General features: G+C 43.7%; 1 protein-coding gene across 2 annotated transcripts in view; it reads right to left on the minus strand.

Moving 5' to 3' along the window:
- Window positions 1-4,844: 4,844 nt before the first annotated feature.
- Window positions 4,845-24,386, minus strand: part of LOC122543064 (cytoplasmic polyadenylation element-binding protein 2-like) — a 50,426-nt gene continuing 30,884 nt past the window's right edge. For both annotated transcript variants that reach the window (XM_043681274.2, XM_043681273.2), the window contains 4 exons: window positions 20,874-20,992; window positions 17,577-17,691; window positions 13,522-13,703; window positions 4,845-5,277 (listed from right to left, as the gene is read on the minus strand). In XM_043681274.2, coding sequence (XP_043537209.1) covers window positions 5,050-5,277; window positions 13,522-13,703; window positions 17,577-17,691; window positions 20,874-20,992 — 644 coding nt within the window. In that variant the 3' untranslated portion in view covers window positions 4,845-5,049. The remainder of the gene's footprint in view (window positions 5,278-13,521; window positions 13,704-17,576; window positions 17,692-20,873; window positions 20,993-24,386) is intronic.

A 24,386-nucleotide genomic window follows, 5' to 3' on the forward strand; every position in this document is an offset into this window, starting at 1 on the left:
GAGAATACAAATGTACACACAGCAGGAAGAAAGTGTACTGAAGGACATTTCTCACAGAAATCAAGCGTTTATTTGGCAAATTCTCATTGTCAAACAATATACCTCAGACCTCATACATTTTTAATTTTACAGTGTGCATACTGTTTTATATATATATATATATATATTTATATATATTTATATAGGTTATCTCCCAACTAAACTAAAAGATAAATTATCTGTCAGTCTTTGCAGAACCGAAATATACTTATTTTAGAGAAAAAAAATAAGATTTTAAAATTGAAAAAAAAACTGAGGTATCTACTAGATATCTACAGAGTCACATGTCCATGTTTAACATTACATACAAGCATTAGTAATAGAAAACATCACTGGACATTAAAGTTGCGATACAAAAATACAAAAATCATGTGACTCTTTAGTAGAAAAAGCAGCATCTCATTTTTTTGATTTATATCTTTTCTTTACAAAACTGCTAAAATCTAGTTCAAGTGTCAATTATACCAAACACTGGTAGTTCAGTTAAGGGGCGGGGTGGGGGGAGGAGGGTTTGAATTATTACATTAATGCAAGAGCAGATACACCAGTTGTTGTACAAAAAGAAAATTACACTTTCCCTGTTCCCTTCTAAGCGTCCTCCCCGAAATTTCCCAATGGCTTTTCAATCCTTCTCCTCCAGACCACACCACAATTTATGATACTTCTGCCTCATCACCTCAGAACCACCATCACTTACCTGCTCCTTCAACCAGATTCCCCACAACCGCGAGATCACAGAACATGCCTCACAGAAGCCAGTCAACACATTGCCACAAATGTGTCCACCAGCCCTCTGCAGACTCAACATGACGACCCACTCTTGGCAACTGTCTTCTGTGACAATTTTTCACATCCCTTCAATACGTTGGGTGAGACTGCATCTCGTTCAACCTCATTTTCTGCTCATCCCCTCTGCCACATGTTCAGCCACACCGGCACTCAGGAGGGAAGCTCTGGCTGGCTGACTCATCACCTCCTCCGTGATCTGCAGCTGCCTCATCTGAGACTAGAAATGCTCAACAAATGTACCAAGTCTCAGTGTTTCCACTGCTTAGTCTAATCTGTTGCTTCCTGAAGTTCTTCCATCTCAACAGACCAAGGTGGGGGGGGGGGGAAGGGGAAAAGAAAGTCAGAGGTGAGGAAACTCTCACTGCCCACCTCGAAAAATCTCTCAAACTAAATCTCATTTGGGGCTATCATTTATCTCAGATGGATACATACTGCAGAGCGCTTGGAACCACCTTATCTGAAGGTGTCTCTCAAATCTCTTTTCTAAATAAGAAAACACCTTTTCTAATCAGATGAAACTAAAAAGGAAAATCAATAAACAAATGAACTCTCGGCCTCAGTGGCCATTGCCTGGCATCCCTGTTTCTCTCTCTCTCTGTCAGGAGTTCGATCAGAAACTTCCAACAAGAAACTTTGGTGTCTGTGAATGTCCAAGGGACAAAACTGTACAGTTACCATGGTCTGTTTTTTTTGGGGTGGGGGGGGAAAGAGAGGAGCAGAGAGAGAGACAGAGTGTGTGTGTGTGTGCGCGCGTGTCTGAGAGAGGGAAGGGGAGAGACAAAGAAAATGCACTCACAGTTGCCACAGTGCAGAGGTTAGTGTGCTGCATTGAGCAGAGGCTGACTGTTGAACAGAGGCATTGGTAGTGGCTTGTCAAGGGCTTGTGCAACAGGGAAAGCTAAACAATAGAATGGAGACATAATCAAGTAACTGCTCCCATCACTCTCTCTATATTGGCAGTGCTCAGATAGCCTAAGGGACATAACATGGATTAGTGAAGAACAAAAAACAAATGAACCAAGGAATAAGTTAACAAACAGCATGCATGTCTTTGCACTCAGACAAAGAGTAAGGTGGTTTTCATTGTGTTACTATTTAGTGTTGAGGTGTGGTGTGGTGATGGGAGGTGGTGGTAAAAGGTTGTCTGTGCAAAGTGAAATCAATGTGACATTTGGTTCCTAACAGCTGCAGCCAACTTCTGGACTGATGCTCCTTCTGCTTCCAACAACGTGTCCATGAGGGTGATCTTCTAATGATCCAATGAATAAACAATCTACAACATGCTATTCAACCACACAGCTGTACTGTGGCCACCCTTCCTTCAATCCAGACACAAAGGGCCCGTGGACAGAAGGAATACCCTTGACTTGTCTCTCACCTTCCGATATGCAGGGTGCACTCTGAATACAATCTCAGATCGACAGACTTAAGCCAGGCTTTCGATGATCGACTCATCAATGGTTATGCACTGGGAAACATGACGAGCACTGCTCAAATAAATCCAAGCCCAGGAAGGTTCAGTTCTCCTGGCTGCAGGATGCACACCGGGCATTGAGAATGAGCAATGCATGCGGGACTGAGAGAGAGAGACAGGGTGCACTCATTTGGGTCAAAACCAAAATAAGGAATAGCACAATTCTTACAGATAGCTTGGGCTGGGAGGTGTGATTCAGCAGGTGCTAACATGTGCTGCACTATCTCCCCATGGACACAATGCATTGGACACACCACCAACCAGAGGATGTGGTTCAGGGAATACCCATCTATATCCACACTCCACATGAAGTACAAAGTGAAGTTTCAGTACAAGGACAGGCTACGGCTCATCCCATGTTGAGGCAGCAAAGTGCAGTGTCCGAGATGGGATTGACCAATAACCCAGTGAAAGGCACAAGAAGTAGTACCATCTGGTGAACGGGAGAGATGGGAGAAAGGTTTGTCTGTGCTGCTAAAGACCAGCCCAGGGATTTGTAAGGAATTCTTCAAGTAACATTCAATACTGTCGCAGGAATTGTGCCTGAAGGCTGAGAACTCTTGTCCCCAAGACTTGGAGAAAGCATCAAAAATCCAGCCGGGAAACTCAAACTGTGCACGATGAAGAGGTGATGGACTGGGTAGCAGACACCCGTTTCTCACTGCGAAATTGAGAGTAAGCTAAGAAAACAAAATTGCCCCAATAGGACTAAAAATGGGCAATTGCACAAAAATGTTTCACCTGGATGTCATGCACCAGCTTCCATGGCAATCTCCTTCTCCCATCCTGCACCAGTGTCCTAGCTTCACACTTCCACATGTGACCCAGATCTTGTATGTCTTTTGGTACAGTTTCCCTATCCTATGGGACAATCATGCTATGACAATGACTTGGTTGGAATAGGAGTTGTGACAGAGTGCACAGGTACTAAGCACTCACCAAGTAAGTGGAGACTATTCTGGTAAAACTTCTGTTGCACAGTTTTTATATGTAGATAGATATTGCTCCAATTGCCAGCCCAAGCTGAGGTCAAGAGGTCAACGCTTGTCCCAAGATGACATTACAGGCAAAGACCAGCTGAGTGATTGCATGAAGGCGCCAAATCTCCCAGAACAAGGGAGCACAAAGCTGTGCACTCCCCAAAGAACTAATCTGTGATTGTCACAGAGTCTTGCGTTTGTGTGTGTTCCCAGAGGAGCTTTATTCACACTGACCATCCAAGAATACCTCAGCAAAGGGAAAGATGCTAACTGATGAGGAACAAACAATGCCCATTTCAGATGCTGAGCATCAGCAGCAACCATAGTCTGGTGGCAAATCCCTGGAATGAAATGCCCCCTCTTATGCCCCAGTAGTGTGTTTCAGGCTCCAAACCCATTTCAACTGAGTGCCACAATTGCAGAGATGTGGTCTGTGCTCAAGTCTACTTGGATTTGAACTGAGATCGTCCTCCAACTCAGTCTGTGCAGGAGCCTCATTACCAAATAAAACTGTCAAGATACATTGCACATACGAACATAATACAATCGGACATCCAGTTCCCTTCAAATTAAGATTTGATTTACTTTTCTTACAAGTGCTACTTCCTATCCTGGACACCAGTGCCTTTAGAGAAGAGGATTCGAGATGGTCAACAGACAACACTAGCTCACGGGACAAACTGCTCAAGTAACGTCAATATCTCCCATCAATGCTGAATACATTCAAAATTCTGGATTTTTTTTAAAATCAGGCAAGTGGCCCTCGTAAGACAACCAGAGGTACATAAGTTTCAATCATTAAACCAGAAGTTGCAAACACAAGATGCAGAGACTCCCCATCACGCTACATATCCTGAGTCTTGAACATGTTTTGGCAACCCCACCAAAGCAGACATTTGTCATGCCTGCATCTGGAAACGATGTTGCTCGCAATCCTATTCCCAGACTCTATACGGCAGTTGTCTCCAGCAACTACCAGAAACCTCAACTCGTGACACTGCTTCCGAATTCCTGCGACAGAGCCATCAAAATGAGAGTCGCTCACTCAGCAGAAACCAGCGGAAGGCTAAGTGTGTGAGAGAGGATCAGTGACACACAGGTTGTGCTTGTACAGCCATGGGCTGTCAGATCCGTCACACAGGAGGAAAGGGGTCTCCATCTTTGCCCAGCTCAGCCATCCTGGCTGTCAACAATTACCCAAGCACTGCAGCATCCCGGCACACTCCACTGATGTATTTCCACACCACTTTGATCAATGCATGCACTCTGCCATTGCTGCCCCCTCACTCAACAGCACAATTCATTCCCACCACATTCTCCCCCAGCCCACTACCCCAGCACACTCAATACCTCACACTGTTGCCCACACCATCAATCCCTGTACCCAGAATCACACTGCTTGGTGCATTCAATTAAAGCCCTCCCCACCCCCACTCGCCCCAAAATAAAAAGATGAAAACAATTTGATAGGTGGAGGACTGCAAAAAAAAACACTATTACACCTTCATTTTTATACATCTGCACTAACAAAATGAGTGAACAGGCAAAGCCAGATTTGTTTCTTGTTTTTAAAAAAAAACAAATATATACTGGGTTGGAAATTCTGTGCTCAAACACTTCTAGATAAAGGAACGGCAGGTTAACAAGTAGCCACTAAATATTGATTGGCGGGTCCCACAAATTGGTGCCCTCCTTTCCCAAAAAGGGGTGGGTGGGGTGTGGGTGAGGAGGTTGTGGGGGAGTGGGAGACAGGAGACAGGGCCACGCTCAGCTCCAGTGGAACGGGAGCTGTCGCAGCCTCTCCCCGCCCTCCTTCACCAGTGGCTTGTGGTATTCACGACCAGCCTGGGAATGGATGCTCGTCCAGCAGTAGTCACAGTAGTACTGCAGGCATGTGATGTTGGCGCAGAAGAAAGGGGCAAACTTGCCGTTGCAGTGGGCGCCCTGGCATTCATCGCACAGCTGGTCCACCAAGACGTAGGGCTTCACCTCCACCTGGCCAGTGACAGAAAGCAAAGACAGTCAGCAACATGTCTCCTTGCCCGTTCCCCCAACCTGACCGCCCCTTCGATCCAAAGACACCACCTCTGGTCATTATTGTTTTGAGAGGGGAAAACAAAAAGAATGGCGACAGGACATGATGTCTCCAATTGCACTCTGGAAGGTCGTGCTGAGTTGCCTTCTGGAATGCAATAGAAGCCACCTCAGAGGGCAGTGAAGTGGGGGTCAACCTTATAAATGTGGGTCAGACAGGTTAAGGATGGGACACCCCTCCCCCTCTCTTTCTGGGCAATGTTGAATTAGATGGGGTTATTTTGTTTCCTGACAACCTAGTTTATTTGGTCACCATTTCAATGCTTTGGTTCTTGCTTTCACTTGTGGGATGTGAATATCGCTGGCTTGCCCTGGAGAAGATGGTGGTGAATTCACACCCATAGTGCTGATGGCTAATATACTTCCAAGTTAGCATGGAGGGGGGAGTCGCGGGTGAGGATGTTCTCATGTATTTTCTGCCCTGTCCTTCCAGATGGAAATGATTGCGGGTTTGGAAGATGCTGTTTGAGCAGCCTTGATGAAAAAGAATATCGGTAATGTTGACCATAAAATGAATCCGATTGTCCTAAAATGGTCACGAGATGGCGTTTTAACTTTCAATTCCAAATGTATTTAATTTCAATTCGCAGCTGGTGTGGTGAGACTTAAAGTTTTGACTCATCACCCTCAATCAGGCCTCTGGATTAAGTTTCCAGGTTCAGACACATTCTGAGGTTTGAGTGTCTAAGATCAAGACTGATCAACTTACGAGTGGGCAGGACTGAGAGAGAACTGCACTGTCAGAGATGCTGCCTTTCAGTGGAGACATTAAACTGAGGTCCTGTTGTCCTCATCAGGTGAACGTTAAACTTGGTACAGTACCATTTTGTAGAAAAGCAGTCGAGTTATCCCTGGTCTCCTCACCGATACGTATCCCTTAATCAACATTACAAAAATACTTTATCTTGTCATTGTTTATGATATGTCTGAATGTCACCAGCCTTTGATCTGACCACGACCAAGGTGAAATAACTCTAAGGAGTCAGGTATCGTGTCACGAAGCCACCCTTTTCTTTATATGTGGTTAGCCAGCACAGAGCCGGTCCCTAGAATCAGGAGACTCTTTGAATCCCTGTTTATTTTATTTTATTTTATTTTATTTTCAGGATTTTAAATTTTGTTTATTAAATGAATACACCCACCTTAAGTTTCCTCACAAACTTGAATGGGAAACAGTCTTCTCAAATACAGCAAATTGATGAGACAACTCATATGAGAAAGTAAACTTCAGATAGTATACTCTACGTGATTATTTTTCTGACACGATCTTTAGCAGCTTTTAGTCTGAGAGAATTAACATTTTCCCATAAGATTCTAAAGGGAAAATCTGAGCCTAGCATATTAACTAGCCAGGTCACTTTGCCCTCCAGAAGTAAGATAAGTTTGAAAGGCAAAGATGAATGTTTTCGCTTACACGTGCGAAATCAATAAGTTCCCAACCAGTAACCACTTGAATGATTTTACCACTACCTTTTTTTAAAAATACATTTGGTCAAACAGTATCACCCAATTCAATGAAAAACATCTCACTGCACCTTATTCACATCTTCAAGACGAGCTTTTATTTTAGGAAGTCCTAACTATACACCAATATTCTTTTCTCGCAAATTCAAATGCATGTTTTGAATTCTTGTTTATTTTTTTTTTTTTTTTCTTTTTTTGTGTGTGTGCAGGTGAGAATTCTTGTTTATAGCTATCAGCCAGGGCTCCCTGATAGGACCAGGGTTAATAATCCCAATGAGTGAACTCAGTCAGTCAATGAGATCCACCTGGCCTTGGATCCAATCACTACACAAGGCCCACGCACTAAGTGCATGTCTGACCCTGTGTAATGATCTAGTCTTTGAACCCCAGATAGCACAGGGCTGTTCCAACAGCAATCCATGAATTTTCTGTGCATGGATAATTTGCGTGACTGCTCTCCTTGAACCAGTAAAGAGGTGAAGTCATTGTGTACGCCAGACTCTCCACAAAATGAGCAAGAGTACAGCCGGAAATCATCAGAGCGTGAAGATTTTGCCACATAAATTACTGAATCAGATGGAACTGAACATGGTCAGTATGTGTTGCTGTGCACAAATAACTTGGTTTCTACTGGGAAAATACTTCCCCCACAAATCAGTTTCCTTTCCACTGTTGTCCTTCTGATTTGAGCACATGACTGTACTCCAACACAAACGAGGAGTGCACCGGTTCCTGTGACCAGTCAAAGATTAATACCTCAAGACACAAGAATGTGCAGTTCTGGTCTCCCTCTTATCAGGAGGATGTTGTGAAACTTGGAAGGGTTCAGGAAAGATTTACAAGGATGTTGCCAAGGTTGGACAGGTTAAACTATAGGGAGAGGCTTAATAGACTGGGGCTGTTATCTCTGGAGCGTCAGAGGCTGAGGGGTGACCTTATAGAGATTTATAAAATCATGGATAGGATAAATAGACAAGGTCTAGATTAGAGTGGTGTTGGAAAAGCACAGCAGGTCAGGTGAAGCAGGAAAATCGACGTTTCGGGCAAAGGCCCTTCATCAGGAATAGAGGCAGGGAGCCTGCAGAGTGGAGAGATAAATGAGAGAAGGGTGGGGAGAAAGTAGCATAGAGTACAATGGGTGAATGGGGTTGGGGATGGAGGTGATAGGGTGGAGTGGATAGGTGGAAAGGAAGATAGGCAGGTAGGACAGGTCATGAGGGCAGTGCTGAGCTGGAAGGTTGGAGCTGGGATGAGGTGAGGGAAGGGGAAATGAGGAAACTGGTGAAATCCACATTGATGCAATACGGTTGAAGTGTTCCGAGGCGCAAGATGAGGCGTTCTTCCTCCAGCCGCTGGGTGGTGAGGGAGCAGCGGTGGAGGAGGCCCAGGACCTGCGTGTCCTCGGCTGAGTGGAGGGGGAGTTGAAATGTTGGGCCACAGGGTGGTGGAGTTGATTGGTGTGGGTGTCCCGGAGATGTTCCCGAAAGCGCTCTGCTAGGAGATGTCCAGTCTCCCCAGTGCAGAGGAGACTTCCCTGCGTTGGGGGGAGCCCAAAACTAGAGGACATAGGCATAGGGTGCAAGAGGAGAGATTTGCAAGGAACTTAAGGGACAACTTTTTCACACAAGAAGGTGGTCAGTGTATGGAATGAGCTGCGAGAGGAAGTGGTGGAGACTGGTACAATTACAACATTTTAAAGGCATCTGGATGGGTATATGATAAGGAAGGGTTTAGAGGGATACAGGCCAAATGCTGACAAATGGAACGAGATTAGGTTAGGATATGGATCAAAGGGTTGGTCTATGTGCTATACATCACCAGAACTCTATTAATTCCTCAAAATATAGGAACATAAACAGAGGCTTTACTACAAGTACCCACCAGAGGGCAGCCTGTACCAGCAAAAAACTCCCAAACGTTTGTGCTAATTTTGACTGACAATTCTTTCGCATAACTAGTTCCTTACAGCACCATATCTAGAGTCTCAAAATTTCAGGGTGCTTCAATATTGAGTTTCAGTGAATTGTAAGCAAAGAGCAGCCATCATCATCACAGTCACAGCCCACCATTAAGCAAAAAAATCCCTAATTTTGATCAACGCTCTTTTGAAAAATGAGGCCTGAGGGATTTACATCTCCCATTTGCCAAATTCACACACACTGTCTTTACCAAACACTGTAACCTGTGGATCAGCATCTTGACAAAAGTGCAAGTCACCACAGAAGTGCCTGCACTCTCTGCTGCCCTCTCATGGCAGCCTGCAGTGGACCTGGCCAGAGAATCTCAACCCTTTCAGCTCTGAGGACTCAAGGAGTTGGTCACAGAACCAGGCTGATGGCGAGCGGAGAGCAAGGGCAAAATGAGAGACAGAGGATTCAGGACTCCATACGGTTCAGTTTTTAAGCTATGATGTAATTTACAAGTTTAACAACAGCTGCAACTTGACTGACATTTCCTACCTCACCCGCCCAAAAAAAAAACAAATCGTTTGTTTGGCAAATTGACCGATTTGCGAACGATCATAGAATCTCGCAGGACTTGAAGGAGGTCAATCAACACATCACATCTGTGTCAGCTCTTTGGAAGAGACATCCAGTTAATCTCAGTCACACTGTCTTCGTGCACAATCCTGCCCTTTCTGACTTCTTCAAGTTTAAATCCTGTCCACTTTTGAACCAAGTAATTTCCACTTGCTCAGGCCGTGCACTCAGCCAGTGCCTTCCAGATCGTTATTCAGCAAAGGATTTTAAAAGAAACGCAGTCAAGCTACTGAGCCTACATTCAAGAAGCTAAGTCATAATTGGCTCAGATCACGTACAAACAGAGTCTGGATTTGTCAGGCTGCAGATAGGATATCCAATCTTACCATCCCCCTGTATACAGCTAAGTTCAATAAAGCCTGCTGCTGTTCTCCCACCTAAATGTGGATCTTACCTTACTACTTTCACAATTCTTTATCTGTCACGATACTCTCAGTTGCTCACCACCTATATTTTCAATGGGGCTTTTGTCACTGTTGGTTTCTGCCTTGACTGAATTAAAAATGTACTAATTTAGTACCTCTGCCATAGCCTTTGCAACACAGTAGCTCAGTGGTTAGCTCTGCTGCCTCAGGGACCCACCTTCAATTCCACCCTCTGGCGACTGTCTGTGTGGAATTTGCAAATGCTCCCCATGTCTGCATGGGTTTCCTCTGGGTGCTCCAGATTCCTCCCGCAGTCAAAAGATGCGCAGGTTAGGTGGACTGGCCACGCTAAATTTCCCCATAATGTCCAGGGTTGTGCAGGCTAGGTAGTTTGCCCATTGGAAATGCAGGGCTTCAGGGATGGGGTGGGGGAGGGCGGAGGTGGTGTCTGGATGGGATGGTCTTTGGAGGGTCACTATGGACTTGTTGGGCCAAATGGCCTGCTTCCACACTGCAGGGATTCAATTAATTTATGATTCTACTTGAACAGAAAAATCCTCATTGCCCCATCTGGACTTTTTGTCAATTGCATTAAACGTGCAGTCTGTGGTCAGTGACTCACCACTTGGGTGGAAACTGTTCCCCTAACCCTCTTTCCCCATTATTTTCTCTCTCAGAATCTATGCCATTCAATTGGGTTCCCACCTATCCTCAGGTAGGCATAATTGATCCAGTATTCAAAACTGTAACAGAGGGATTCCATTCCATAAGATTCAATATTAAGTTGATAAAGGATAAAAATCAGTCAAGGATTCAGACCCCAGATTGGAAAAGGGCAGATTTTAGGGGTCTGAAGGTTGAACAGTAGCAGGTTGATTGTAAACGCATTTTGGGAGATAATACAGTGGAAGGAAAATGGGAGATTTCCAAAAGAGAGATGAACTGGATGTAAGCTTGGTACATACCCATGGGAAATAAATAAAGGACATCCATAGCTAGCAAAGGAAGAAAAGAAGAGGTTGGAATACTGGAAAAATAACACCAAAAGTAGTCAAGAGGTGTATCTCAAATCCTGGCTAGAAGCTCAGGTTAAAGTAAGGCAGCTAATCAGAGTACAGGGTTTGGGAAGTCATGTTGATGTTGTATAGGACATTGGTGAGGCCTCTTCTGGAATACCGTGTCCAATTCTGGTTACCAAATTATAGTAAGGATATTATGAAGCTGGATAGAGTTCAGAAGAGATTTATCAGGATTTTGTTGGGTATGGAATGGCTGGAAAGGCGGGGACTTTTTTCACTGGGAGCTGAGGAGGTTGAGAGGTGACCCTATATAAGAGGTTTATGAAATCATGAGGGTTATGGACAGGGTTATAATGGTAGGTGTCATTTTACTAGGATTAGGAATTTCAAGACTAGGTGTACATTTTTAAGGTGAGAGGAGAGAGATTTTAAAAAAGACATGGGCACTTTTTTTCTAATAAAAACTGGTTCACGTGTGCAATGAACTTCCAGAGGAAGTGTTGCATATGGGTACAGTTACAACATTTAAACGACATTTGGATAAGTACATGAATAGGAAATGTTTGGTGCGATATGGGCCAAGAGCAGGCAGGTGGGACTAATTAAGTTTGGGATTACTGTTGGCATGGACTGGTTGGTCTGTTTCCACGCTCTATAACTCCATGAGCAAAGGATAGTAGGCTACTCTAGAACAGATTGTGAAACGTTCTTCAAACATATTGATAGCATAAGATTAGTGAAGGAAAGAGTGCGGCCCAAAAGGAACAAGCAAGGTGAGCTGCTCACTGAAGCAAAGGCTGTGGTAGAGGTACTTAATTAGTACAGTTCTAATTTGGTCAAGACAGAAGCCATCAGTGACACTGGCCAGTTGAAAATGAGAGAGGTGAACAACTGAGAAATGTAGTGACAGATAAAGACCAAGTGCTCAAATGGCTGGCAGCACTCCAAGTGGAGAAGTCACTGGGCTCAAATCGGATGCATTCCAAATCACCGAGAGGGTAAGGTAGCAAATGAAGGAGCTGTTGGCAGAAATTTTCCAGGCCTCCCTGAACACAGGATTAGTCCCAAAGACTGGAGGATTACAAATGTGATGCAGTTGTTTAAAAAAGGGACAAAGGATAAGTGCAGACCTATCAGCTTGACACCAACAGCAGGGAAATGGATGGAGGCCATAACACGGGATATAGAATTACAGCAAAATCAGTTAAGACTAGATAGTTAACATGGCTTTGTCAAGGGCAGGTCTTGTCTCATAAATGTAATTGAGTTCTTTGAAGAGGTGACGCAGGCAGTAGATTTGAGGGTACTGCTGTGGATACACATTTGGACTTCAGAAAGCGTTTGATACAATGCTCCATGGCAGGATGGTTGGAAAATTAGACATGTCTGGTCTTTGACAGCATGGATTCACAGTTGACTCAACCGTAAGAAACAGAGGGTTGGCAGAGACGGCATTTCTCAGACTGGGGACGGGTTCAAAGTTGTGTTCACCAGAGATCGGTTTTGGCACCCTGACTTTTTCTGCTCTGCACGAACAATTTGGAGCTGGGTCTTGCAAGCAAAATCTCATGTCTTAAATTTGCAGGTGATTACTAACCTCGGGAGAGCAGTCAATTATGAGAATGATAGTGAGCAACCTCAGAGGGACATCGACAGGTTGATGAAATGAATGGACATCTGACAGATTAATTTCCATGTAGAAAAATGTGAAGTTATGCATTTTGATAGAAGGAACATGGAGAAATGATACAGTCTCAATGATACAACTTAGAATAAATCAGAGTGACCTCAGGATTCAAGTCCATAATTCTTGGAAGATGGCCAGGCAAGTTGAAATAGTTGTTATGAAGGCTTACACGATCCTTGTATTTATAAATTTGAGGAATAGCGTATAACAAGGAAGCAATGCTACACTTTTACAAATTATTGGGGAGATCATATTTGCAGGATTGTTCTGGGCACTTCATTGAAGGAAGGGTTTCAAAGCCCTGAAGAGACTGCAAATGAAATTTACTACAATGATACAAGGAACGAAGGATCTTAAATAAAAGGAAACATTAGAGAAATTGGGCTTATTCTTCTTGGAGCAGAGAAGATTAAGAGGTGATCTTAATGAGGTGTTCAAAATTATTAACAGGGGAAATAAGGATATTTTGTTTCCACTAGTTGCTATGTCATTAAGTACAGTTTACAAACTGAAGACTGTCAGCAAGGAAGCTAGGAACAAGAGGAGGAGAAACATCTTTACTCAGAGGTGTTAGGATTTGGAACAGACTGCCTGTGAGTGTGGTGGAGTTGGATTATATCAGAGGTTTGTGAAGAGAGCTGGATATATCTTTGAAAGTGATGAATTGAGGGGGCTATGGAGATATGGCTGAACAACACGACAAAGCTGGGTAACTCTTTCAAGAGCTGGCACAAACGTAACGAGTTGAATGGCCTCCCTCTGCACTGTAAAATTCTTTGATTCTGTGGTGTCCTGGGTCAAGATTTACTCAACAAACAAAGCAAAAGGAAAAATGGACAAGTGGTCATAATAACATGGCTATTTGTGGGAGCTTGCTGTGCACAGATTGGCTGCTGCCATTCCTACATTATGACATGGAACAAACTCCACGAGAACCTCGTTAAGACATTCTGAAAAGGTGCAGTGTCGAGGCAAGCTTCCTTCATGCTTTCGAACGCCTACGTTTTAAATTGTCCATTTGCTTTCTCTGTTCTAACCACGCCAAGACTGGTTGCACAAATAGGACTTACCCGTTTGTCGATGTCCCGATGCTGTAGCTGGATGAAGCGAGCACTGATCGCCGCAATGTAGCTCTGTTGATTGGCAAATGCCACCCTGCCTGCTCCTTTTGGGTACTTCAGCTCAGGGTCGGTGTCGATGCCAGCATAGCAAACTCCTCCATACAGTTGGTCCATTATCATGGCCAGCTCCACTGCAACAACAAACTCTCAGCATTACACAGCTAGTTGCAAAGTCTGCTGAGCATCTCCCGACCTCCCAACCAACACCCTCAAACCATGTCCCTTGGCCCAGAATGAAAAATATAATGCACAAAAAGTTAAATTTGTGTTGCAGACAATGTGGAAAAAGATTTCACAGTGTGCACGTCAACATTATTACCTATTGTCAAGACACAATGTTTCCCCATTTACGGAACAGGGATTAGCAAACCAGTTATCCTTGTGTTTGAGCCATGTCAAGACCATTCCTGCCAGTGCCGACAAATCCTGGAGTGGGTCTTGAACACAGAAGCTCCTCGTTCAGGGGCAAGACCTCCTGCTCCAAAACTGGGTGCAAAGGAAGGTTCAGACAGTCCAATTATTGACTTGCTTCTGTGATTGGGAGGGGGAGGGATTATTGACATAAAATATCTGGGATGGCAAAAACTCAACAAGCTTGCTGTTTCACTGACCACCCCCACCACTTCGGTGACCTCTCCCCTCACAAGGACCAACAGCAAGATTCTAACACCATGGTTTGCACAACATCAATAGTTAACCACGCTTTGTCTCTCCTTTGTCTTGACTACAACAGCATCTTTCCTATACCGTTTGCAGGAGTTAGTCCAGAAGCAGTGGTTGGGATGGGATGGTCTTATCCAGTGACTGAGCTTCCAGTTAAAAGGTCAAGGCAGGGATGCTTTAGAGTTTCTGAAAAGGCTTTTCCAAGCTCTAATTATGAAAGCTATTGAAAGACACTACTTTAGACTAAACACATTGCCTGAGGATTTGATTTCATGACATATTCCAGGTTTCCACTTAATTTTGATTGCTCGATTTATATAGTGCTGAGAAATTGTTCAGTGATTCAAGCTATTAATTTTCCAGGGTATTTCAGGGTTTCAGTGGTTAGTTAGCACATACATCGCAGATATAGGCTACTGGGTCCAATTGATATTGCTTATGGTCCACATGGGATATAAACTTAATGAAGACATTCTTTGATTCCTTTCTCTGTCATGCCTTATCTGGCTTTCCCTTAGATGAAGCTTTAATGTTCACTCAGCCATATTCCGTGAAGCACGGAGTTTCATGTTCTCAGAGTCATATAGCATGGAAACACACCCTTTGGTCCAACCAGTCCCCACCAATCATAATACCAAACGAAACTAGTCCCAACTGCCTGCGCTTGGCCCTTCTCCCTCCAAACCCTTCCTATTCATATACTCATCCAAGTGTCTTTTAAACATTCTAACTGTATCTGCATCTTGACTTTTCTCTTGACAGTTCATTCCACACACGAGCCACTCCGTGGAAAAAGTTGCCCCCTCATATCTTTTTTAAATCTTTCTCCTCTCACCATAGAAATATGCCCCCTCGCCTTGAAACCCCCCACTCTAAGGAAAAGATATTGGTATCCCTCATGATTACACTAACTTCTGTAAGGTCACCACTCACCCTAGAGTCAAAAAAATTCATCCTCCGCTTGTAACTCAAACCCTCCATTCCTGGCAACATTCTGGTAAATCTCTTCAGAGCCCTCTCCAGCTTAGTAATATAATTCATAATATCTCTCCTATAACACCAAACTCTGGATGAAGACATTTCACCTGAATTCCCTGATTGGATTTATTGCTAACTACCATATTCATAGCTCCTGATTTTGCTCTCTGTTACAAGTGGAAATGCCTTTGGTATGACTAAGGGAACAAACCATTTTAAAATCGTCAAGACCTTTACCAGGTCACCTCTCAGGTTTCTCCTTTCTGGTGAAAGGAATTTGTTCAGTCTTTCCTGATATGAATAACTTGGCAATTCTAACTTAATGACTGTCACTTTTTTGGCAACCTGTCTAATACCTTCTCGGAATATGGAGATGCTGTGCATGGTACTCCAGGTGTTTTCCAGCAAAGTTTCTGCACAACTTCGATGCACCTTTGCTGCTTATCCATCCTGTAACACGTAAAACAAACTCCCAACAAATCAGAGTGCAATTTTGCTGATGGCACACATGGTCTCTCATTAGAGTTGCAGGATACGCTAATTTATTCTTTTTGAGTGTGTCAATGCATTATAAGTAGTAATAGCAGTTGGTCTTGAAGTAGGAAACAGAATTGGGTTCAAGATAATTTAATTAAAGACTTGGCAGTTAAAAAGTTGACAGAACTACATCATTTATGGTTGATGTGCAGAATGTTCTCATCAACAACAACACTTGCAAAGACCCCATGATTTCGTTTCCTGTATTTTAGACTGAGGACCCCACAAGGAAATGAAAACATTGGGGAATGCTGCACTTTTCAAAACTCAGTGTGACGTTTACACTGTTTTTTTGTTCAGGATGTTGCAGGAGAGACAATTGTAGATTACACAGTGCACGGCCGACGTGTACACAGAGTTAAATCTGGACAGCAACAAGTAGTGGACTGGTTTGGGACGACTCACAGGGGCCACAAGTCATTAGCCCGGCAACATCTCCAATTGATTCTTGCAAAGCTGTGGGTGTGAATAATTCTGTAAAGAATTATTGAGAAGCCTTCACACTGTTGGAAGAACAGGTTTTCTAACACACTCACTCTCTCTCGTGTACTCATGTTGTACCTCCGGCAAAAGAAGTGAACAAACTCAGACAAAGACGACTTAAGAACAAAAAGTCTTCACAAGCAAAACAAACACCTCAATAGACTCTCCACTCAAAAAATCATTGCTTTCTTTCATTTGTCTGTGTCCACATGTGTATTTGGAATTGTAAAACGAAATCTACAGTCTTAACTTAGTGAGCCACGCCTGAGTAGTTCATAGTGATTGCCTTATTATTGCCTGTTACTGATTTGTGATCAACACTTGTTCTTGTTTAATGCAGGAACCTGATCAGTCTTTTGTGTTAAATTAATTCCAACAAACAGATAAAGTTTGTGTGCTCTGATTACATCATGGACTTTTGTGGAGATCCTAAAAGCACTAGGTCTCAAGAATCAGTGCACTTTACCAAATTTTAAAAATTCATTTTTGGGATGACGGTGTCACTGGCTAGGCCAGCGTTTATTGCCTGTTTCTAATTGCCCAAAGGAGGGCAATTCAGAGTCATCCACATGACTGTAGGGCTGGAGTCACATGTACGCCAGACCAGGTAAAGAAAGCAGTTTCCTTCCCTGCAAGGACATCAGCAAACCAGTTGGGGTTTTTTTTCCCAACAATCAATAATGGTGATCATTAGATTCTTAATCCCAGATTTTTGGTGAATTAAAATTCGCCCTATGCCATGGCAGGATTCAAACCCCGGTCCCCAGAATTTTACCTGGGTCTCTGGATTAACAGTCTGGCAACAATACCACTTGACCATTGGCTCTCTGTTGAGGGTGGGCCACAACGTACTAGTCAGACATAATGAATGATCTGGGAGTGTGTGTAACTAGGGACCGAGAAAGGTGGCAGCCTCTCCTCACCAACTGCTTAAAGAGACAAGACACGAATACTGATGTAGGTTTGTCCAGAAAGGGAGATAAAAACAACACGACTGCATTTATTGCTCTGCAACACTGCTTTGAGACACCGGGCAAAAATGTGATCAGATGCAGTTAAATAGCAAGACCAGATTTGGTGTCAGATTCAAATTCACTGTGTTTACCAAACCCTGTTAGCAAATTATGTCCCACATTCCTATCTTTTCCACTTCTTACCTAAGCAGCAAGACTTGAAACCTCTCACTGTATCTGACCAGTTCCTCAGCAAAAGCCCAAAAGACTTCTTGTATCTTCCCTCTGAGCTAACAACAACTTGTCTCTCTCTCTCTCTCTCTCACACACACACACACACACATATACACACACACATACAGCTGAGCTCAACAGTGTCCAGTTACTTACCAGCCTTTAGGGGTCTTGGTACACCTCCCACAAAGACAGTTTTCCTGGGATCTAGAGGCTGCGAGCCATCCAGCACAAAGTCACTATCACTCAGACTCCAGGGTCTGATCTGTACCTGAATCCAGAAGGAAAGCAAATCTGATAAACCACCAGTAAGATGCAGATTAGATTTGCAGATGATGCAGATTCAGGGCTTGAGTCCAGAGTTATCTGTTTCCCATTAACTACAACAGGTCCAGAGTACAAGCAGATACTGCTCAGCCAACAGTTGACAAACTTGCCCCTTTCACTGGAGCAATTAAAATCTATTTACTGGTCCAGTGGAGGCAGGGAATGCTACAAATGATCCCAGTGCACAAGGGTGGGAGTGAAGCAAGTGAGAGAGGCAGAAGAAGGGGAATGGGGAACGAAGGTAAGGTACAAAGTGGAGGGAGTGGTGTGGGAAGGACGTCTGTAAATCAAATCAGCACATGGCTATATTAAATGCCCTCTCTTGGGTCTGGCTTCTTTTCAGTCACTTTCAATGTTCATGGTGTAGGATGAGGACAAGCAGTGCTTAGTGGAGCTCTTCGAAGGTGTGGCTATTCCCAGTATACACTACAAAAAGGCAGTGAAAAACAGCTGAACACTGCAGGTTCCTGACAAAACGCGGTGAACACATTTTGCTTCGAAACAAGCCTGTGAGCATTCAGAGTTTCACATTCCATAACATCCCAATCTATATTCTGCTGCTAGAGTGCCCACATTATGAACACTGTTACCCCCAATCTCAAGACAAAAGACTACTTATCTGTGAAGGGTCAGCTGCCTGATCGCAAATGCATTTTCCAATGCCACATCCAGCTCGTCCTCCAATCTATTTTTCTCAACAACTTGTGTTTACACAACACTTTGAAGAGAGTAGAATGTCCCAGGGTGTTTTTCAAAAGGAACAGCTGCCAAAATGAACTTGACACTCTGCCATATGCAGAAGACAGGTGACCAAAAACTAGTTTGGAACTAACCTTCAAATGCGCAGTTAAAACGTTCAGACAGACACAGAGATGTCAGCTGCTTGGTGAAGATATTTCTGAATTTGGGGTCCAGGTACCTGACGTCACAGCCACCAATGGTCGGGCAATGAAAACCAAAGATAGAAGAAAAAGACAAAATTCGGAGGAGCCCTGCAATCTCGGGGAGGTTTGGAGAAGATGACAGAGGGGCGATCACAGACAAGTTTGAGAACAAGGAAGAGAACATAAAACTCACGCAGCGCTAGTATCAGCGCCAAGCGTAACTAACTTGGCACAAGTTAAGGTTCTTGAAATTGTTGACAATGTGAAGTGTGCAAAGTGCCAAGTGGGCCAGTTAAGCTTTAGAACAGTCAACAGTGGAGGAAACAATGTCATGGATGAGGGATTTTCAACAGCAAATGAGCCAGGTCAAGGGCAGAGACTATGTTTGAGGTGGATGTCAGCATGGTTTCAGGTGTCAAAAACCAGAGTCAAAAAGGTCACCACATCCTGAGCAGTCTGGTTCAATCGCAGTCAGTAATCAAGTACAAGGATGGAGTACCTGGCTGGGGAATAGTTTCACTTTTTAACGGGAACCTAAGTCTGTGCCTTCAGTCTACACAGCATTTAGTTAGGAAAAATTTCTGGTCAACATCACAAGTGCTGATATCCTCATTTGGACGCCAGCTGTCTTTTGGTGGGGAACACTATTTCAAGACTAATTCATGGCCTCAGCACAGAAGTCTATGCTAAGACTACTTTTCAGTACTGAGAGATTGCTACACTTTCAGAAGTGAACATTTTGATGAATAGCAGGGAGCTAGGTAGTATTTCTTAGCTCTCTCTGGGAGCCGACTTTGCGAAAGGTGGCAGATGCGTTTCGATCTTTGCAACAAAAACAGCACTTTTGAAAGTACTTCATCGGCCATGAAACAGACCAGCCTGTGGACCTAAAAAGGTCTACAATTGCAATGTTTACTTGTTTAAAGGGGGGGAGAACAAGAAAAATCAGTGAAATTGCCCTTAATTTCTTCATCTCAATCAGTGTTGCAGGTTAGGAGAAATGGATCCAACACCAACTCCAGGTTCAGCCACAACCTCAGTTCTCCACAGCTCATTCCCTGCTTCCTATCCAAAGGATGAAACAAACCCAACTCTCATCTCAAGCGCTAAGCACTTTCTAACCTCCGAACTCACTCAAATACCAGTCCATTTTCACGTTGATAAGCAACTTCTGTCTCAGATTGTAACCAATTGCTTCCCCTCAGCTCATGGACACAACCAACCCCTGACAAGATTACACATTACTGAGGGCTCAGAGGCCCTGCCACACAGAACATAACCAAATAGTAACAGTCAAACAAAGTGGCAATGGGTATTCCTCAAAGAAAGATTACTCACTCAAAATACAAATGAAAACATAGAGGCTACCCGAAGGAGAGGAGGAGGCTTCCAAATCACATATCCCAAGCTCGTGCACCTCGACAGCCTAAGGAATTGGAACAAGTGCAATGTCAAATATTGCACAGAACAACTCACCCTCCAGAAGATCATCATGTGAAATTGGAGGAGGAGGAGGCTGTTTTGCTCCTCAATGCTGTTCTGGCATTCAAGATCGTAACTGATCTGATTGTGGCCTTGACTTCACTTTGCTGTAAGTGCCCCATAACCCCTCAACTCCCGCATCAACCAAATATCTGTCCGTCTTGATCATAGTCAATGACACAGCCTCCAGTGCTTTGTAGGGAACGGAATTCCAATGACTAACCACCCCCGGGGTAAGAAAGTCCTCCTCACCTTCGTCTCAAATAGGACACTCCTTATTTCCATACTGCGTCTGCTTAAAATCAGGTTAAAAAACTGATCAGAGTCTGAAGAATCCAATGCAAACTAATGAAGACATCAGTATCTTTACAATTCCCACAACCATTAGTCACATTATCAACTTGGCACTGAGTGGACTGGAGCCCAAAACAGCAAGATGCATCTCATTCGACAATCTTACATGATGACAGATGTGGTTAAGAGGGAACACACCTGTCTCTAATAAAAACACCATAAATCTCTACCAGGATGGGGCATTGCAGAAGGGCCTTCAAAATACACTGAACCTGTGCCCTAATGGAACTGGAAGTTGGTACAGAGTATCTGAAATGGAAACTATCCTAATCCCCAGCAGTAACATCTCAGTTTGTGGAGGGTGAAATTCATTTCTATGAAGGTGTTATAATTGGAACAGCTTGCCCAGCTCAGAACTCCACAGGCACAGAGCACATGACGAAGAATTAGCAACTCTCATGCTCACCGGCTTGTCCTTGACTGTGCGGCTAGAGACGCACAAATAGAGTTTACCATCATCCTGAAAGCAGGCATCAATCAGAACCTGAACCGAACACTCCTCCTGAAACAACAGGAAGGCGTAACCTGCAAAAACAAGAGACCCAGTCAACGGCAAATAAAACTCTGACCGAACTCACTCAAACATGTCAACTCTTTAAATATTATGAAGACAGACCGCTAACCCGAACCCCTGCAGTCTTCTCTTTCTACAATGTACAAAAAAAGAAAGATATTGGCAGAAGTATAATGCTTGGATTCCCGTGAGAGTTGCAGCATAAGGCAGTCAAGTTTTGGATGACCTCACATTGACAGAGGGCAGGCTGTAGGAACCTTGGCCAGCAAAGCACTGGAATGTTCAAGTCAATAAAGTTGTTCAAAAATTTAGAAATGGGATTCGGGCATTAATTGCGCAGGGGGCGAACAAGAGTGAACCATACTGCTATGGATCCAGACAGACGAGAGGGCAGACCAGGTAAAGACAGCAGATTTTCTTCCCAAAAGGGCATGAGTTAACCAGATTGAATTTTACAACAATCAACAGTATTTATGGTGGCCACTGGGCTCACTCTTTACCCCCGATATTAGGCAAATTCAAATTTGACTGTGTCACAGAGTCAGAGATATACGCATTGAAACAAACCCTTCGGTCCAACTCATCCAGGCCACCCAGATATCCTCAATTAATCTAAGTCCCAATTGCCAGCATTTGGCCCATATCCCTCTAAACCTTTACTATTCATGTACCTATGTCGATGCCTTTTAAACGTTGGCATTGTACCAGCCTCCATCACTCCCTCTGGCAGCTCATTCCATTAATACACTAGCCTCTGTGTAAAGGAATTGCCTCTTAGGTTCCTTTTAAATCTTTCACCTCTCACCTTCAGCTGATGCCCTCTGGTTTTGGACTCCTCCATCCTGGGGGAAAGACCTTGACTTTTCAACCCATCCATGCCCCTCGTGATTTCATAAGCATCTATAAGGTTACGCCTCAGCCTCCAACACTCCAGGGAAAATAGCCCCAGAATATTCAGCCTGTCCCTGCAGTTCAAATCCTCCAATGCAGGCAACTATCTTTGTAAATCTTTTTTGAATCCTTGCAAGTTTCACAACAACCTTCCTGTAGCACAGAGACCGAAATTCAAACCCACATCCCCAAACATTATCCTAGGGTTCTGATTACTAGCCCAGTGACATTTCCACTGAGCCACCACCTCCCTTTGTAACAAAAAAAGATCAAAGATGAGGGTTTGAGTATGAACAAGTTCTATTTATACAGAGCTTTTTAAATTCAAACAACATGGAGGGGCACGTCATTGGAGTTATTTATAACAAAATCTTATCCTGAGTCATTGGAGATATTTAGCCAGATGACCAAAACCTTGCTGAAGAAATAGATTTTTAGAAGACTCTTAAAAGCACAGAAGAGACACAGGAGAGGTTTTGCACGGAAACCTGAGAGCTCAGAATGTTTTTAGCTGAAGGCATGACCACCAACTGAGCAGCGATCAAATTTCAAATGCTGAAGAGGCAATAATTGGGAGCACAGAGATCTCTGGGAAGTTCTAGTGCTGGAGAAGTTAACTGAGATGTGAAGGAGTGAACCCATGGGGAGATTTGAAAATAAAGACGCTTACTTTCAAAATAGAGCAAGGAATTACTTCAACAGAAGGCAATGCAGTCAGCCAGCACAGGTACGATAGGGGAAGGAGACTTTTTCAAAGTTTGGAAAAGGGCAGTATTTTGGATAAGCCTCACCTTATTGCAGAGTTTTGTACCTAATGTAGTGTTGGAGTGCAGACAGGATATTTACTGGAATAGAAAGTCAGGAGGTCACAATTGCATTGATGAGAGTTTCAGCAGGAGTTAAGAGGAGGAAAGGTCAGGTGATGTTACCAAGCTAGAATATGGTGATTCAGTAATAGTGCTAATGTATGCTTGTAAACTTGGCTCAGGGTAAAACAGGAGTACCCCATGAATGGCAGGACACTAAGAAGCTCAGAGGAACAGAAGGAGCTCGTGGTGTTTGTCCACAAATCCCAAAAGGTGATTAATAAATTAATAAGGCAGGTATGAAATCCAATTGCATTTATCTGTTGTGGCACAGATTACAATAGATGGGAGATTATGTTGGAGTTGGACGGAACTTTCATATGACCGCTGCTGGAGTACTGTGGTCACCGCACTGTCTGATAGATGTCATATGGAGGGGGCGCAGAGGAGTTACCCCAGCATGTTGCTTGGCTTGCAGCATTTTGGCTATCAAGAGAGACTAGATAAGCTTAGGTTACAGAGTCTTACAGGCATACAGCACAGAAACAGACCCTTCGGTCCAACTCATCCATGCCAACCAGATATCCTAAATTAATCTAGTCCCATTTGCCAGCATTTAGCCCATATCCCTCTAAACCTTTCTTACTCATGGACCTATCCAGATTCCTTTTAAATGTCTTAACTGTACCAGCCTCCAACACTTCCTCTGTCAGCTCATTCCATACACGCACCACCCTCTTCATGAAAATGTTGCCCCTTCTGTCCCTCTTAAATTTTTCCCCTTTCACCTGAAATCTATACCCTCTAGTTCTGGACTCTCCCACTTCAGGGAAAAGGTTTTGTCTATTTACCCTATCTTTGCCCCTCATGATTTTATAAACCTCTGTAAGGTCACCCCACAGACTTCGTTGCTCCAGGGAAAACAGGGTTCTTTTCAGCAGAGAAGATTGAGCGAGGACTGAAAGAGGTGTAGAAAGTTGAGGAGGAAATGGATGCATGGAATCAAGTGCGAGCTGGCAAATTAGATACACAATTGGCTTGATGGTAGAAAGCAGTGGGTAATAGTGGAATGATGCTTGTTGGACTGGAAGCCTGTGACTAGAGGAGTACCTCAGGGTCGGTGCTGGGCCCATTGCTGTTTGTTATCAATATCAATAATTTGGATGAGAATGTACAAGACAGGATTACTAAGTTTGTTTATGACACTAAAATAGGCAGTATTTTGGACAGTGAGGAGGGTTCGCAGAAATTGCAGCAGGACCTTGATCAGCTGGGGAAGTGGGCTGAGAAATGACAAATGAAGGGTAATAAGTGTGAGGTCTTGCATTTTGGAAAGTCAAACCAAGGTCAACTTTCATGGTGAATAGTAGGGCCTTAAGGAGTGCAGTGGAACAGAGGGATCTTGGAATTCAGGCTCACAGTTTTCTGAAAGTGGAGTTACAGGTAGACAGTACAGTGAAGGCAGCTTTTGGCACACTGGCCTACATCAGTCAGGGCACTGAGTATAGAAGTTGGGAAGTTACGTTGCAGTTGTACAGGACGTTGGTGAGATTGCACTTGAGAGTATTGTGTGCAGTTTTGGTCACCTTGCTATAGGAAGGGTGTTAATAAACTGGAAAAATTTATAAGGATGTTGCCTGGACTCAATGGTCTGAGTTTTCAGGAGAGGTTGGACAAGCTAGGACTTCTTGCTTTCGAGCACAGGAAA

The sequence above is a fragment of the Chiloscyllium plagiosum genome, unplaced genomic scaffold, assembly GCF_037043375.1.
Source record: "Chiloscyllium plagiosum isolate Xiang-an unplaced genomic scaffold, Cpla_swu_hap1 HiC_scaffold_48, whole genome shotgun sequence".
NCBI lineage: Eukaryota > Metazoa > Chordata > Chondrichthyes > Orectolobiformes > Hemiscylliidae > Chiloscyllium > Chiloscyllium plagiosum.